At 40.4% G+C, this 17,038-nt stretch overlaps 1 protein-coding gene across 2 annotated transcripts in view; it reads right to left on the bottom strand.

The window, feature by feature from the left end:
* Positions 1–17,038, bottom strand: part of IL1RAPL1 (interleukin 1 receptor accessory protein like 1) — a 1,122,430-nt gene that overhangs the window by 432,464 nt on the left and 672,928 nt on the right. For both annotated transcript variants that reach the window (XM_073328235.1, XM_073328244.1), the window contains one exon: positions 2,658–2,844. In XM_073328235.1, coding sequence (XP_073184336.1) covers positions 2,658–2,844 — 187 coding nt within the window. The remainder of the gene's footprint in view (positions 1–2,657; positions 2,845–17,038) is intronic.

The following is a 17,038-nucleotide window of genomic DNA, read 5'->3' as shown; positions in this document are numbered from 1 at the left end:
CTTTTATGAAACTTTGCCACCTACCAAGGGAAAATAGTTTTTGACATTTTAAATCCTTAGATACGTATTCTATTACATATTTTAAATATTATGTAAGCGGGGGAATAGTCCCGCTACTGTGGGGAACTTTCCTGGCTTCTGCACTACCCCAGTGAAGTGGGCTAGCGAAAGGATCTGAGTCCTCGCTCCCACTTCCTTTACCCAGTGGCCTCCCTGCCCTTGAGAACTCCCCTTCCTCTCCTGCCTGACAGAGTCCTCGTAACCCCAACAAGGCTGGGCCCAGGATTCCTGGGGGGCTCAACTCCCAACCCTGCTGTGATCACCTAGGACAGGGGCTAGGGTGTCCCCACTCCAGGGTACTCTCTCTGCAATGGGCATTTCTCTGACCCACTGACCATTACATACAATTTAAAGTAAATGCAAGCTATTTAATCAACAATAAATTTTAAAAAGAATAAGAAAAAATGGGAGAGGTTAAAAGAAACACATTAACCCACTCTGTGGCAGGGAACATCACAAACAGTGTCTCTGCAATGTCAGGGCAGTTCACAGTCTGTTCCTTGTAAGTCCCAGGCCTTCTCCTCAGGCCCTGGCTGTGCTGTAGGGATGCTGTGGGTTGGAGACTTGCTCTGGTGGTGGCCACATGCTCTCAGGCTCTAAGTGGTAGGACCCTTCTTCTCAGTGTTGTCCCCACCCTGTCGGGGTTACAATCCAAGCCTGGCCTGCAGAGCCTCTTGGCTGAGGCATCTCCCTGTGCTGGGCTCGCTGCCCAGGGTCCCCATCCGTCTCCTCAGCTGCTCACTGCACCCAGCTCCAGACTGCTCCAGCTCCGCCACTCTGTCTCAGCACTGCTGCCGCTGCTCTGCCTCCAGCTCCCTGGGCTGCTTCTTTGGCCCCTCTGCCTCTGGTTGCTGCAGCTCTGCTCCCAGCACAGGTCTGCTCTGCAGGCTGCTTCTGTGACTCTGCTCCCAGCACTGACCTGCTTCATGGGCTGCTTTTCTGGCCCCTCTGGCTCTGGTTGCTGCAGCTCTCCTCTCAGGGCAAGTCTGCTCTGTCTGGGCTGTGCCTCTGGCTTTGGGGCTGCAGCTCTGCTCCCAGGACAGGGGCTGCTCTCTCTGGATCTGGCATGGCTCTGCTCCCCAGCTCAGCTCAGGCCCCTGCTTTCTCCTTAGCTCGGCCCCACTCTGTCTGACCCAAGCAAATCCAGGTCACAGGGAGGATGGGACCTCCCTGGCCTCCTGACTCCCTGATTAGCCTGACCGCCCTGTCATTCAGGCTGACCTGGAGCACTGGCCTCTCCCCATTGTTCCTGGGGACTAGCAGTTTCAGGGTCCTGATGCCCCATCGACCCTTCCCCCTTTTTAGTACTGGGAGCTAGCAACTAAAACACCCCCACTGAATGTTAGTAAGGGGGCAACAGTCCCCTTACACTTAGATAGCATATTTCAGATGAAGCTACTAGTTGGGCTGCATAACATTTTCAGAGGCAGTGGCTCAGCCAGAATCCTCCTAGATTATAATTCTTTATAATCACTGGACAATACAATGTTATGTACACTATTTACAAGTACCCATAATGAGGCTAGGTAAATCTGTATGTTTTTATAATTAGAAAGCATAGTGAAATATGTTTCAACTGGAAAATTACAGTTAATTATTCCTGTATACACAAACTTATTTCAGGTTTACCTATAAGATCAGAACTATTTTGGTTTATCCAATAACTAGGGTACTTTAAGAAACAGATCCTACAAGGTGCAAAGTGCCTCCTGAAAAGTGCTGAGCACCCTCAATTCCAACTGCAGTCAATGGGAGCTGCATTTAACAAGTACCTCGCAGAACCAGGGCCGAAATAACTCTCCAGAAAACCAAATTAATGCACAATGTTGAAATAAAGTTATCAATAAACCATAGAGAAATATGGATATTTGAAGTGAAAGCTAATTTTCTCTCTGGGACATTGTCATTTCCCTTTTCTTCCCATAATTGTACGAAAAATGGGCAGATCACAAGCCTTAAACCTGAGTTTTTATTCTTGGTGAGATTTGAAGTTTTAATATTATTGAAAACATGGGATTCTTTTTGAATTGTATGAGGTACAATTTAAATTGTGCACGCAAGTAAAAAGTGTGCACAGCTTCTTCTTCAAATATGTTTTCTCTTCATATCTTTCTGAGTGAATTTCATATTTGGAAATTGAGGAAATCATTCTAATAGCATGAGCTTGAATCTGGCATAGTGCAGACAATTGCTGTCTGCTTCCCCACCCAGCCTTACCAATGTGTACCATACCAGACCACCCTGGTAACATTTTTTCTTTTCCAGTTTTGGACTTTTCAGTTGAAAGAGGACCACCAAGTATTTGGTTATTTTGTGATACAGCTAGATGGCAATAAGAAGATTCCAAATAAGGAATTTTCAGTGTTACCTAAGAAAGCATTTGAATCCTTGCCTCTACAACTAAAAGGCTAGTACATTAAAACACTTTATGGTCTAGTTCCTTTTTCATCCTATCCCTCCTTGTCTTATTATTATTGCATCTTAAATCCATCCAAGCTGTATATCACATCCAAATAAAATGTTGAGATTATTGAAAATGAATCAGAACTTGACAGAATATTTTGTTGAAGGCAACAGAAGTCTTCTGTATTCCTTACCTTATACCACAGGATTTCAGGCTCTCTATAAGGAATTAAAAAATCCTCTATGTCAGGGCACGAGATTTCCTTGCTTTTGCTAAGTTCAGCTTTTTCAGAGTACTTCATCTTTGAATTGTAGCAGAGTCCGGTGTCATTTTCACCCACGGTCAGCGAGATGGAAACTTTCATACAGTAAGTAGAGTTTCTGTAATATAACACAAATAAGAATAATGGGTCCAGTGTGAAAAAAAAAATCCCAGTCACATGATTGTTTTCGATGAAGTTATATTCATTGTAGGCAAGAGAGAGAGAAAAATCAAACTATTCTTGCTTTATGTATTGTGTGTGTAGTCCTTAGTTATTCAGGATAGGCTCTTCGCTTTCCAATCCCCACCTCAACCACTAGATTTTAATGTAATAACAATAACTGGCCTGAATCCACAAATAAACCCTTTCCTTTCCTCTGAATTCCCTTCCCTCCATCATTATAGTCCATACTGTTTATTGGCAGGCAACTTCCTCCTAAGTAAAGGCCAAAAAAAGCTTCATGCACTAACCAGCAAAGCACCATAATCATCCTTCTGCCAAACACTATTACAACAGCTCTCTGGGGTTAACAAATCAGTTTACTGCACAGCAGCCTGGTGTCACATTGGAACTTTGGGCATCACACCATGAACTGGAGTGTTAGCACCCCCATTCATCAAATTTAAGCAGGTTTTCAAGTGAAGCAGTAATTAAAAATATAGTTTTAAACAACATTTGATTAAAAATCAGACTTACGGCCTTTCACTCCATAGAAAACAGTTTAATCTCAGTGTATTTTAAACTAGAGGACTACCAGTTTGTTTACCTTAGCCTCTCATCCCCATATTCCCAGGCCCAAATGTTTCCCCTGCATTATCCTCAGCTTTCATTAGCTTGGGCTCTGTCCTGCAACTTATTACTTTCCGCTGGTGGCCATATGTTGATATGCCAGACAGCCAGAGACTGCGGAACATTGTTTTGTTTTCCTGATTTCACTATGTACTTTAATTAGTCTCAAAGACAAAATGACTTGAAAAGGATTTATTTTTTCATTTTGGGTATCCAAATGGGCAGGACGAGCATGTCTAAGGTTGAGTACTCTCTAGGAGTACACTGTGACAGTGCAAGCATCTTCCCCTACTATTCTGTAAATGCATTTGACCCCTAATCTGCTGAAAGCGGTTCCTGCAGAGAGCACTAAGACACTTTTCCTTTACTTATTTTCACTCTTAGACTCTGTGAGATGACTGCTAATTTACAAGAGTCTAGTGTATATCTAGCATTGCAGGCTGTCAAAGATAGCTGCATTTTCAGATTGCCTTTAGATGTCTTAATACCTGTTTACTCTTTCTGTTTATCAGGAAGTGATTAAAAGGCTAAAAAGGAAGGAAAACAGCACACAAAGAGCACCACAGCCTCATTTCTAGAAGAAAATGTAAATCTCAAAGGCACTATTTATTAATTACTAATAAGAATATCATTTCTGAAAGCACAGTAATTCTGTCAATGACCTTAAATCATGCATGTCTTTTCTGGGCAGGAAAGGCAACAAATATAAAATATCTTCCCTAGAATGGAGTCAGCTTGTACTCCCATCCTTGGAGCTATCTGATGCTTCCTGTGTATACTTGTGACTGGAGTTGGTAAAACTTCTGTATCCATAGCAAGCAATTTAATCATTGAATATAGATCATTCCTAAGTCACAAACTGTCCTAAGTTGTGACCTAAGTCTGCCGATATTGGGGTTTTTTTTTATCTTTTCTATGACTGGATGACCTAACCATTGTCAGAAGAATGGGGGCCAAAGCAATTCACTGGGGCATAGATTTTCTCTCTCTCACAGTGGGAGTATGCTACTGGGAGACAGGTAGAAGGTGATAAGCAGGCATAGGGAGTATTATGCTGTGTATATCACCACATGCTTTGAAAATTCCTTCCTAACAGAGACAGAAGGGAAAATCACTTAACCTGCAATTCTGCTTCTCTAAAGATACCAGCTAGGCAGGAATCTCACTCTTGGTTCACATCTCTCTGGAACACATCACTTCAGGAGATGTTCCTGTCTAAGAGTTATTTTTTCCTTCCAAGATAGGCCTGATCAAGAGCCCTGTCCTGCTGAGCATATGCCAACATCAGGTTCCTCAGGGGCACCGGAACAATCCAGCTAGTTCCCTTCTGACTCCAGTCAGCACAGGAAATGGTGTCTCTAAGCTTTAACCAGTGAAGCTGCCCTAGCCAGTTCGGGCCTCGGTACTCTTTCTGGTCTATGTTCACAATAACCTGGTTTGCTACAGATCACATTTTTTTCATTATTTTTTCTGCCATTTCTTCCCTAAGGTTCCTTCCGAGGCAAGTTTGAGGTTTCATCCTCACAGCTAGTCTTTTTCTTGGCTCCCAGCAGAAAGCACCACGGGGATTCTCATGTCAGCTAAAGTCTGGACTTTCAAACTCCTTTCATGATATTCTGGGCAGAAAATGCAATGAAGATCTCTACATTTTATGATCCTGTTTAGGATGTATCCTAGTCTGGGAGTATCTGTGGTTTGAGGAGAGCTGTGGCACCTTAGTGACTCACAATTTAGTGCATAAGCACTTCAGTTCAAACTGAGTCCATCTGCCCAGATAAAGGATGGGGTTCCAAAGTGCTGATGCTCTCAGTTATGAAGTGCCAAGCCCAGAGTCCAAGGCACTGACATGTCTAGGCTGGGATACTTAGACAACTGTATTCTATGATGTAGGGTCCCTCAAAAGCACTTTCTACTGGGAGCTTGAAGCAGCATAAAAGGAGCATAAAGATTTGGCTGCCTTCACATGACATGTCTCCCTATATGTTTTTTCCACTGTGAGCCTGAATAGTAACAGCGCTGACAAGGTGGCTCATATGGCACTCTGCCAGGAGCCCAGGTTGCATCCAGGAAATGGCCAGTCCGGCTCTAAGGAACTGTAGAGAAAACAGAACAAAATAGAATGATGTGAGCCAAAGAAAACCAGTTTAGTGGGCTCAGAGAACCAGAAAAAGATAAAAAAAATCAGTCAGTCCCTAATGGCCTGAGGCAGTTAGATCTGCAAGGCAGCAACTCCAGCGGGCAGGTGGTTTGTTGGCTGACCGCAGCTGGACTAGAAGTAGGTGGAGCCCATGAGCTAAGAAAATGTGTATCACGTAGCAGAGCCTTCAAGTTAGCCTACAAGTGCCCCAGAGGGTCAAGAATCTTAGAACTGGGGGAGTTTCCTATATGACTCTCACTGGAGGCATTAGAGCAAACAGAGTCCTGTACCACTGGTAACTTTAGAGAAATTGTATATTCCACTGGAGACCAGATTGTATTGTTTGAATAGAACAGTTACTGTATTTACTTTTGTTTTTCATTCTTCACAAGGTAACTGCATTTTGTGCAACTTCTGTATTCACTGAGCTGACAGGAGGATTGAACCCTGGACCTTCAGCAATAAAAGAATGAGTTTCTACTGTTTCAGCTAAAGGACTAAATTCTGTTATGCAAACCCATCACAGACAGACATCACTGTGACATTCTCCCATGGTGTTATCTGGAGAGTTTTGCCTGGGCTTGTTTTAAGCCATGAGGACACATTTTCAGCCTCATAACTATATACATGAAATTACAACCTATAACATTACTATAACAACAATGTTCAGTGCATCATGAGCCTTTCGAAGACACCCAACATGACAAACTTTGCACTGGATACCACACAATCATTTTATAAGAATGAACATGAGGGTGGCTGGGTGTTCCCCACAAGATACACAGTGTCATTTGTGGCCCAGCCACCAGACAGGGATGAAAACCTACACTTGGCTGGAGTGGGTTACACATATAACTACACAGTCCTATTTGCAAAGGCTGCATATCTTTATCTTTCTCATTTGTCTCCATGGCAAGTCTCTGGCAAGGGGCTTAGGGAACTATGTTAACTGTCATATTCTGTATATAACAATATTTTATAAAACCTTTTTGGAGCAGAAACTATGTCTAGTTGTATATTTGTACAGCTGATAGCCCAGCAAGGCGCATATGCTGATCAGGTCATCTGTGTGCTACTGTTAAATAAATGTTAAAGAATAATATCTAGCAAGTATATTGATTCATTTTCCCAGGCTCTATTTTCTGCCATCTATAACTATTCACTAGAATTACAGTGTTCGGTCCTAGCTGCAAAGGGAGCAGACATACATCCTTGTCCAAGTCATTGCAATAGCACTAGACTTCTGGCCACAGATTTTGGGAACACTGTCAATGACTGTGTTAATCTTCCCACCCCACATACCACTCCAGCTTTAACTGCATTTCTGTGGCACTCTTTCCTGTGCCTTTGCTGCCTAACTACTTCATCCTTTTTCATCAGTGGTGTTTAATATCCTTATGTACACACCCAGCAATGTACAGAGAGAATACTAAATACCAAAGGCTTGTTCATACAGGCCACAGCCACGAAAGGATTTCCGCATGCCATCCACTCATTCTCTGTCATTTAGAGCCCATAACGTCTTGACTGTTAATTGCTGCCTGATTCATCTAAATGGTTCTTGGTCTGGAAGATGTACAGCACATTGTATGTGCTACATTATCTCTAAATTTTCAGAGTAGAGAGAAGCTTTGCTTTTATGGATCACGGGTACAGTCACAGTTCAAACCTCTCCATCTCCTGAGAATGGCACAGCATCCACCACCACCTCCTCACCATTTCTGCTTTGTTTGGGAGTGGTGGCATTTTATTTTTTGCTATTCTGCTCCTCTGCTAAAACCTCTCTCCTTCCCTTCCAGCTCCCAAACTCTCAAGGTGCATTCCCGATGGTTGTACATTTATACCTAGTGTGACTAGGCAGATATATCCAAATGCACCCAAGTAGTTGTGATTTTCTCTTTCCAAAAACACCTGTCTAACAATTTCACTTGTGTGTATGTTCACAGAAAGCAAATACATGAGATGAATAGTGTTAAACAGAATTTGCAATATGTTTGTGAATAACTTTCTCCACTATTTGCCCATTTTTACCCATGACATCTATAGGTCATAACATGGATAGAAGTGTATTGCTTTTTCAGGTCACAATATTTCCCTTATATCTGAAGCAGATGTACAGGTTTAGAGTTTAGCTTCCACCAGCATGATTCCAGTATTTGTAAGTGAGGAGCATATCATAAGACTTTTTAGTAGACTGCTCTGTTGTTGTATCATGTGATTCTTTTGTGGCGATCTAACACTAGGAAATGCAACCTAGATGGAGCTACTATAAGGTGGGTGAAAAACTCTTGGAAAATCGTTCCCAGAGAGTAGTTTTCAGTGGTTGCCAGTCATGCTGGAAGGACATAACGAGTGGGGTCCTGCAGGAATGGATTTTGGTTCTGTTCAATATCTTCATCAATGATTTAGATACTGGCATAGAGAGTATACTTATAAAGTTTGCAGATAACACCGAGCTGTGAGGGGTTGCAAATGCTTTGGAGGATAGGATAAAAATTCAAAATCATCTGGACAAACTGGAGAAATGGTCTGAAGTAAATAGGATGAAATTCAATAAAGACAAATGCAAACTACTTCATTTAGGAAGGAACAATCAGTTGCACACATACAAAATGGGAAATGACTGCCTAGAAAGAAGTACTGCAGAAAGGAATCTGAAGGTCATAGTGGACAACAAGCTAAATATGAGTCAACAGTGTAACGCTGTTGCAAAAAAAGCTAACATAATTCTGGGATGTATTAGCAGGAGTGTTGTAAACAAGACATGAGAAGTAATTCTTCCGCTTTACTCTATGCTGATTAGGCCTCAACTGGAGTATTGTGTCCAGTTCTGGGAGCCACATTTCAGGAAAGATGTGGACAAATTGGAGAAGGTCTAGAGAAGAGCAACAAAAATGACTAAAGGTCTAGAAAACATGACCTATGAGGGAAGATTGAAAAAAAATGGGTTTGTTTATCTGGAAAAGAGAAGACTGAGAGGGGACATGATAACAGTTTTGAAGTACATAAAAGGTTGTTGCAAGGAGGAGGGAGAAAAATTGTTTTTCTTAACCTCTGAGGATAGGCCAGGAAGCAATGGGCTTAAATTGCAGCACGGAAGATTTAGATTGGACATTAGGAAAAACTTCCTGTTAGGGTGGTTAAGCTCTAGAATAAATTGCCAAGGAGGTTGTAGAATCTCCATCACTGGAGCTTTTTAAGAGCAGGTTAGACATACACCTTTCAGGAATGGTCTGGATAATACTTAGTCCTCCCATGAGTGCAGGGGAATGGACGAGATGACCTCTCAAGGTCCCTTCCAGTTCTACAATTGTCTCACAAAGCCTCTATAACTTTGCCCATTAAAAAAGGAAACAAGAAAAATAAATAGTGCAATGCCTGAATGGGCAGCCTCTGTCATATTCCCAAGTGGTATGTGGACAAAATCCTGGGACTGACATTGATCTAGGTAATTAAATTCAGTAACTTAAACTGAACTGTCAAATGTGCCTTGTTTTCTAACAATATGATTGATATAATTTCCAGCATATGGTTTGGAACAGATAAGCACATTCAGGACACAAGTCATGTCCTTCTTTAGTAGAAAGTGCTTCGCATATTGTGGACACTGCAAGAAATAATAATAATAATAATAACCACATTTAATTTCACAGAAAATCATAACAGGATAGATAGAATATGAAATATCACAGAATAAAGGGAAACTTTTCAAGACTGCTAGGCCTAAACGTTTAAACCACCTTTTAATATTTATAGTTGACAGTATTTGAAAGATTCAAACCAGGATATTTTTTTCTTAACAGACATTTGCAATATAGCACTCCAAAACACCACAGTCACTATCCTTTTTTTACTGTCATCCACATACACTTTTTTTTTCAGTGTGACATTACATCTAGGGCAGGAAATACACACACACAAAGTTCACTAATATTTGTGTGAAGTTTTAAAATCAGTACACTGACTGCATTTGCAGCCCTTTTGGGGCAAACCATCAGCTAGTGTAAATAGTAAAAAAAAGTTTCCCTGATTTCAATGGAGTTACAGCAATTTACACCATCTGAGGGTCTGTCCCCTAGTGTTTACTTTCTGTGAATAGTCTAACTAATGAGTTTTTTGGCTGGAATGTTTACCATAACCTAAACATTTAAGCAAGTATTTCCAGAAAGCAAAGACTTATACTCACCCAGTCACAAAATGACCTGTGTGTCCAATGAAAGCATTTTTGAAATGCTGACATTCAAAGAATGAATGATTTATTAAAATCATCCAACCTCTAATATGGTGCTCTTTGCTTTGATTTTTGTTTTTAAGATGATTGATACAAAAAGTGGTAAAACATAAAAAAAAGGGGGGGTAATATGGTAAAGCACTGTTCTCTAAGAAATTCAACAAGTGTTTATAACTTATACAATTCTCAGTGTCCCCAAACCAGTTTAAGGAATCATCTAGAGTTACTGGTTTCCACTCAGTGACTGTATTATTCATACTATGATGTTAGTATAAAAAGAGAGGAAATAGAGTAAAATATATCATCTACTTACTTTGTCCTTATTTTAGTATTAGGATACTGCCACCGTATTTAAAATAGAAAGAAAAAAACACCTTTTATTCCATCAAAGCAAAAAAAAATCGATTGATTTGATCTGCCTTCCTTACCCCATGTTTTCTTCCTTCACTTGTTTTTTTTTGTGAAAATAATAGTGATTTATGAGGGCAGTGAGGTACAAAGGAGTATTTTAATATTAGAAGACATGGTTCTCCACTAGTTTTTTACCACCAAATTCAATGTAGTTGCCTCAGAATAAAACTGGAGAAACAGGCCAAGAGTGCCTATTAGCAGCAGTCAAGGAGTGGTTGCAGAACTACTAACTGTGGTATGTAAATTTATCACTTAAATCATCTTCTGTGCCAGATAACTGGAGAATAGCTAATGTGACACCAATTTTTAAAAAAAGACTTCAGAGGCAATCCTGGCAATTATAGGATGGTAAGCCTAACTTTAGTACTAGGCAAATTGGGTGACACTATAGTAAACAACTGAATTATCAGACACCTAGATGAACATGATTTGTTGGGGAACAGTCAGCATGGCTTTTGTGAAGGGCAATCATGCCTCACAATGTATTAGAATTCTTTGAGGGGGTCAACAAATATCTGGTCAAGGATGATTCAGTAGATATAATGTATTTGGACTTTCAGAAAGTCTTTGACAAGGTTCTTCACTAAAGGGCCTAAAATAAAGTAAGCTTTCATGGGATAAGAGGGAAGATACTCTCATGCATCCTCTCAATAGTTAAAAGCTAGGAAACAAAGGGAAGGAATAAATGGCCAGTTTTCAGAATGGAGAGAGGTAAATAGTGGTGTCCCCCAGGGGTCTGTACTGGGACCAGTACTGTTCAATATATTCATAAATGGATCTGGAAAAAGGGGCAACAGTAAGGTGGCAAAGTTTGGAGATGATACAAAATTACTCAAGATAGTTAAATCCAAAGCAGACAGTGAAGAATTACAAAGTGATCTGACAAAACTGGGTGACTGGGCATCAAAATAGCACATGAAATTCATTGTGGATAAATGCAAAGGAATGCATATTGGAAAACCTAATCCCAACAATATGTGCCAAATGATGGGGTCTAAATTAGCGGTTACCACTCAAGAAAGAGATCATGGAGTCATTGTGGATAGTTTTCTGAAAACATCTGCTCAATGTGCAATGGCAGTCAAAAAAGCTAACAATGTGAGGAATCATTAGGAAAGGGATAGCTAACAAGACCATAAATATCATAAATACTATATAAATCCATGGTATGCCCACACCATGAATATTCTGTGCAGTTCTGGTCATCCCTTCCAAAAAAAGATATATTAGAGATTAAAAAGGTACAGAGAAGGTCAACAAAATGATTAAGGGTATGGAACAGCTTCCCTATGAGGAAAGATTAAAAGGACTGGGACTGTTCAGCTAGGAAAAGAGATGACTAAGGAGGGGGATGACAGATGTATAAATTATGAATGGTATGGAGAAAGTGAATAGGGAAGTGTTATTTACCCCTTCACATAATATAAGAACCAGGAGTCACCCACTGAAATTAATGGGCAGAAGGTTGAAAACAAACAAAAGGAAGTACTTCTTCACACAATGTACAATAAGCCTACGGAACTCATAGCCAGGGGATGTTGTGAAGGACAAAACTATAACTGTGTTCAAAAAAGAACTAGAAACATTCATGGAGGATAGGTTCATCAATGACTATTAGCCAAGATGGTCAGGGATGCAACCCCATGCCTTCGGCATCCCTAAGCCTCTGGCTGCCAGAGAGGGGATGGATCACTTGATAATTTCCCTGTTTTGTTCATTACCCTTGAAGCATCTGGCATTGGCTACTGTTCCAAGACACGATGTTGGGCTAAATGGACCAAACAGACATCTGAGAAGGGAACTTCTAGGCATTACCCACATCTGTGTGGATTTGATAGGATATTGCAATTCTTGACCATCTCTATTTTTACTATTAAGGTCATCGTTATTACACAAACTCTAAGGTGGCACCAGGCAAAATCCATCCAGAAATGTTGTTAAGTCTACACAATGCAGAAATACAGCAAAAGACTTCCTAAGGAAAGAGCAAGAGATATAAGTATTATATTTCCTGCTATTTTATTCAACTTTGTGTATAACACTGCTATAACACATAGTGTTTAATAAATTAAGGACCATTGTAAGCAATTTTCCTCCTGTTAACTGATGCCCTCTAATTCATATAATTGCGGGGGTGGGAGTGAGGGTTTGTGGCCACAAAAGTGGTACAAATCTCAGCATCTTTTTCAATATTTTACCATTACTAATAAAGCATAGGTTCAACCAAGCTATTAACTTCTTATGTTTATAAATAGAAGGAAGAGCAATGAATATGAATTAACCTTATTTCATTACAGACACATATGGATAATGAAGATGATAATCTTAAATGTTTTCAGTTGCTAACAATACATGAATACCAGGTTTTGTTCCAATGCTTATCACTAACTATGTTTATTTATTGGATGCTATGAAAGGCTAACCCTTACATCTAAAGCATTAAGAGCACTGTTCATTTAAACTCAGCTAAATTCAAACTTACAATGGTAGTGTTATTAATATTAACAAGACAATTCTACTAATTGTCATCTACCTGTAATTAAAATAAATAGCTAACACTGCCAGCATTTGAAACCCTTCTGGAACCAACTATTACACTTAATTCAGAAGACAGGAGGTATATAACATTTACTGATTTACAGATTTATACTGTAGCAGTTTGGAGCCTAAGGGGCAGAGAGATCCAGAAAATCAAGGATCTTGTGATTGGAAAATAGAAATGTTTCATAAACTCTAGACACCTTACTTTGTTAGCACCCAAAGCAGCCATAATTCAGCCTTAAGGGGCTTGCTTAGGAAAAATGTCAGTGGGTAACCTGAACAATGTAAGCCTCTCAACTGATTATTATTTTTATAATGGCCTCACAGATTTTTTATTTCTTCCTAACATAATGATGGAACTTAATTGGTGTGCTGGTCAACTTTGCTCCTCATCTTAACATCTGAAAATGGCTCAAGTCAGAGTCTAGTGTAGAGAAATGCAGAATCCACTTAGATTATGTTCTAGTGTGTCAGGCGCAGCTTGTTCTTTTTATTAAATAAATATTAAAGTACGGAACGTACATGCAATGCAGTAATGAGAAGGAACAGGCCACATTACTTTAAGACAACAAATGCATCTAAAATTCCATTGCTTTTGAAACAGGTAAGTGGAAGAGGAGGAGGAAGGGGGAAGAGAGAGAAAAAGCACACACACAGAATACGTGTGAATGAGAAGGGAATGTGAAAGAATGTTTGTGTGTGCCCTCTTGTTATAAGAACACAGAAAACTCCGATCTGATGTCTCTGAAGTAGGGAGGCCAGAGGGGTTGAAGGAAACACTGCTTTTCTCCTCTTCTATGAGCAACACGGCGTGGCTATGCCCTATTTCCATAACAGTGTGCACAAGTCCCACAAGATATTTGTTTTGATTAGCACATTCATATTAATCACACCAGAAGTACTGAACTATTTTATTGCATGCTTCGTTTCTCAGAAGCGGTAACTTTAAAGCTCTCTCCTCTCCTAAAAAAACAAGCACACACAGTAAACTGAACTCCCCCTTGTCCTCATCCATATCATCTGAAGAGGATGTCAGGTTTATACAATGTACTCCCTCACTGATTGTAATATTTGCTGATAGACAAGGAACACTTATGCCTTGCTCCAACTTCTACTCTTAAAGTGCTTGTGTTTAAAGAAGCTACTGATTTTGAATTTTTATCGGTGCTGTGATACAAAAAATTGCCTTTAGAAAGCAGACATTTTTCCTTTATAGTACTCAAAAATAATCATTAAGGCTTCCCTTGTGAGTAAATCAGTAAGAATTTTTTTCTTGTATTACACAGCTCTCTCTCGTTCTCTGACTCATTAAAAGTCTGAGTCAAACTCATTCTTTATGAAAGCACTAGACTCAAGACCACATTGGTATGTTCCCACATTTTCATAAAATTTCAATTCCTCAGAAAAAGAAATGCTAAAGTATTCTATGAAAACACATCACATTGGGAAGATCTTGAAATGGCAATTACCCAAGGGCTCAAATGAATAAAATAAAGTGGAATTCCATCATTTCTCCACAAAACATTTAAGCAGAAGTTAGGGTCTAGTAATAAAAAATTCAAAGCAAATTTCCCAGCTTCTTACAGTACATGCAATATTTGTAACCTCTCATATGGGTTCACTGAGGACTCAGATACACATAAAACTGAATCTGTTGGAGCATGTGTATGAGATTGGAGGTAAAATGCACACAGATATTATTATTGTACATAGACATTACATATTGTGCGGAAAGATACGATTACTGAAAACAATTTGCCATTAAAAAGGCGATTTTAATGGAAAGCTGCTTTTGGCAATTACACTTACACCTGGGACATTTGCAAAAGTACCACAGCTAACTTTAACTACAGCATCAGACAAGAACCTAAGACACTGTGCACAGTCTGCATGGTGAGTCAAAGTATGGAATTACAGCCACTTGGAACTGGCCTGAATTTGACCCCAGTATGTTCATAGTGCCAAAATATGTAAAATACAGAGTTCAGTCATTTGAAAATGTTTCTGTCAGTCACAGGAACATTTCACCAAAGGTCCCTGTGATAGAGAAATCAGCACAGAAGAAAAGCAGGCTCAGGGAGGCAGAAAAAGGTAAAATCAGAAAGATATCCTAATAATACCAAATCCCTTCCCTAAGGAAGTTTCCCATGGATTCCTCAGATAGAGAAGGAGAAACCCAGTGGCAGGATGGACAATGTGGAGTTGGTTCCCTCCATCCTTCTACCAACTACACCACAGAGATAGAAACATTAACCCTTTAATACCTTAGGATAAAACTCCTCTTTAAAGACAACCTCCTCTGGACCCAAGAGAAGAGATCAGTGCCTGCTTTCTGCTGGGAGAGATCTTCTTGATCCAACTGAGTGAGATCAAAGGACTTCAAATTTAAAACGTCACTTAGTATCACATGCTGGCAGAAATGGAGTGCTGCAGTCTCGAATATCAATACTGTACCAGTTTCTGGGGAATTTATTATTTCTCTTCCACTTTCCCATTATGGGTAGATGGTGCTGGTATCACCTTGCTTTCCTAGTAACCAGGAGGAAGCTAAAATGGGAATACTATTTTAATGGTTTAAATAGAAAGGAAACAGACAGGAGAGTAAACATGAATGGGCAGAGGATCTGACTCAGGCCAGATGGCCATAAATAATGGTCTCGACTGCCTGAGCAAAGCAGTTCAAGCCAGAGTGCCTATGCAAAAATGGGTTCTTATGAAGGAGTATTTACTACCTGGTTTGTTACATACAGAGGTACTGGAACAACTGTACAACTGGGACATCCCATACAGTAATTCAATCCACTTTTTATAGAACTTAAATGAAAAACACTAATTTTAGAAATAAAGTAGTTTGCTGAGTGGTCTCCTTTTCTCCTTTCAGTCCACATGCTGAACCAATATGAGTACAAACAATGGTTCCCAACCTTCAGCTGAAGTGTGAAAGTTTCTGTACCTTTGTGTCATATGCTAAGCTAGCTTCTTTTGTTAAATAGTTGGTACAATACATCAAGCAAATTACCAGTTGTTATATAATCAGTGAAGAAGGGGCTATATTACTATTTTGACCTAACTGGAACAATTTGTTCTTCTCTGCATGGAGTGATACTTTTTGGTCTCTCATGTTCCATTATCTCTTAGAGTTGTCGATAGAGGACAGTATTTATTTTGAATATTCTGGGGACAAAAATATGGATATAAAGAAGATGCCTCTGGAATCTTTCCCATACCTCTTTCTGAAACATAAAATTGGAGGAGAGTGAGCATGTTAGGTCTCCTCCAAATATTAAAAAAAAAAAAAAAATCAAGCATTTCTGTGCAGGCCAGCACTTCTCAACTGTGGTTTACCACTTGTTCAAGGAAAGCCCCTGGCATGCTGGGTCAATTTGTTTACCTGCCGCATCTGCAGATTTGGCTGATCGCGGCTCCCACTGGTCGCGGTTCGCTGCTCCAGGCCAATGGGGACTGCAAGAAGGGTGGCCAGCACATCCCTCGGCCCACGCCGCTTCCTGCAGTCCCCATTGGCCTGGAGTGGCGAACCGCGGCCAGTGGGAGCCACAATCGGCTGAACCTGCAGATGTGGCAGGTAAACAAACTGGCCTGGCCCGCCAGGGGCTTTCCCTGAACAAGCAGTGGACCACAGTTGAGAACCACTGGTGTAGGCCATCTCAGGCTCTACCTAGTATCCAGATGCCACCACTCAACCCCAGGAAGTTTGTGATTGCCCTCACAGCTGCTCTGAGACCACTTTTAAATGAATATATAACCTATCCTTAGTGATGCTTATGACCAACCACCTATTGTTTGATACATTCAACACATTTTTAGACACTCATTTTCCTAGACTGATTTGGTAATTCACAGGCCAGTTATTCTCTTCCTTTGGAAGTAGGACTAGAGAGGGGGAAATCAATCCCTCTTGGATGGTCTGAAGCCATACAAATCAAATTAAAAACTGCTCTGCATTTCCTGTGTACATCTAGGACTGGAAGTGGAAATACCAGAGTCCTGTGAAAACACTTGTCTTGTGGCAGTCCCTACCCTACTGGCAAATTAGAAACTACTGGGGGGATGGAGGAGACAGGAAAATAAATAACCCTGTGATAGGTTTCAATTGGTCCACCGAGCCGCTGGAGGCGGGGTGGGGAACTACTGCCTCACTGGCAGGCCTTGCTCACACTTTTCTGTCACTAGGAAATTAGCGGA

This window comes from Lepidochelys kempii, chromosome 1 (genome assembly GCF_965140285.1).
Source record: "Lepidochelys kempii isolate rLepKem1 chromosome 1, rLepKem1.hap1, whole genome shotgun sequence".
In the NCBI taxonomy this organism is placed as follows: Eukaryota; Metazoa; Chordata; order Testudines; family Cheloniidae; genus Lepidochelys; species Lepidochelys kempii.
Note: the sequence above shows the minus strand (reverse complement) of the source record. Positions and strands in the feature narration are given on the sequence as shown.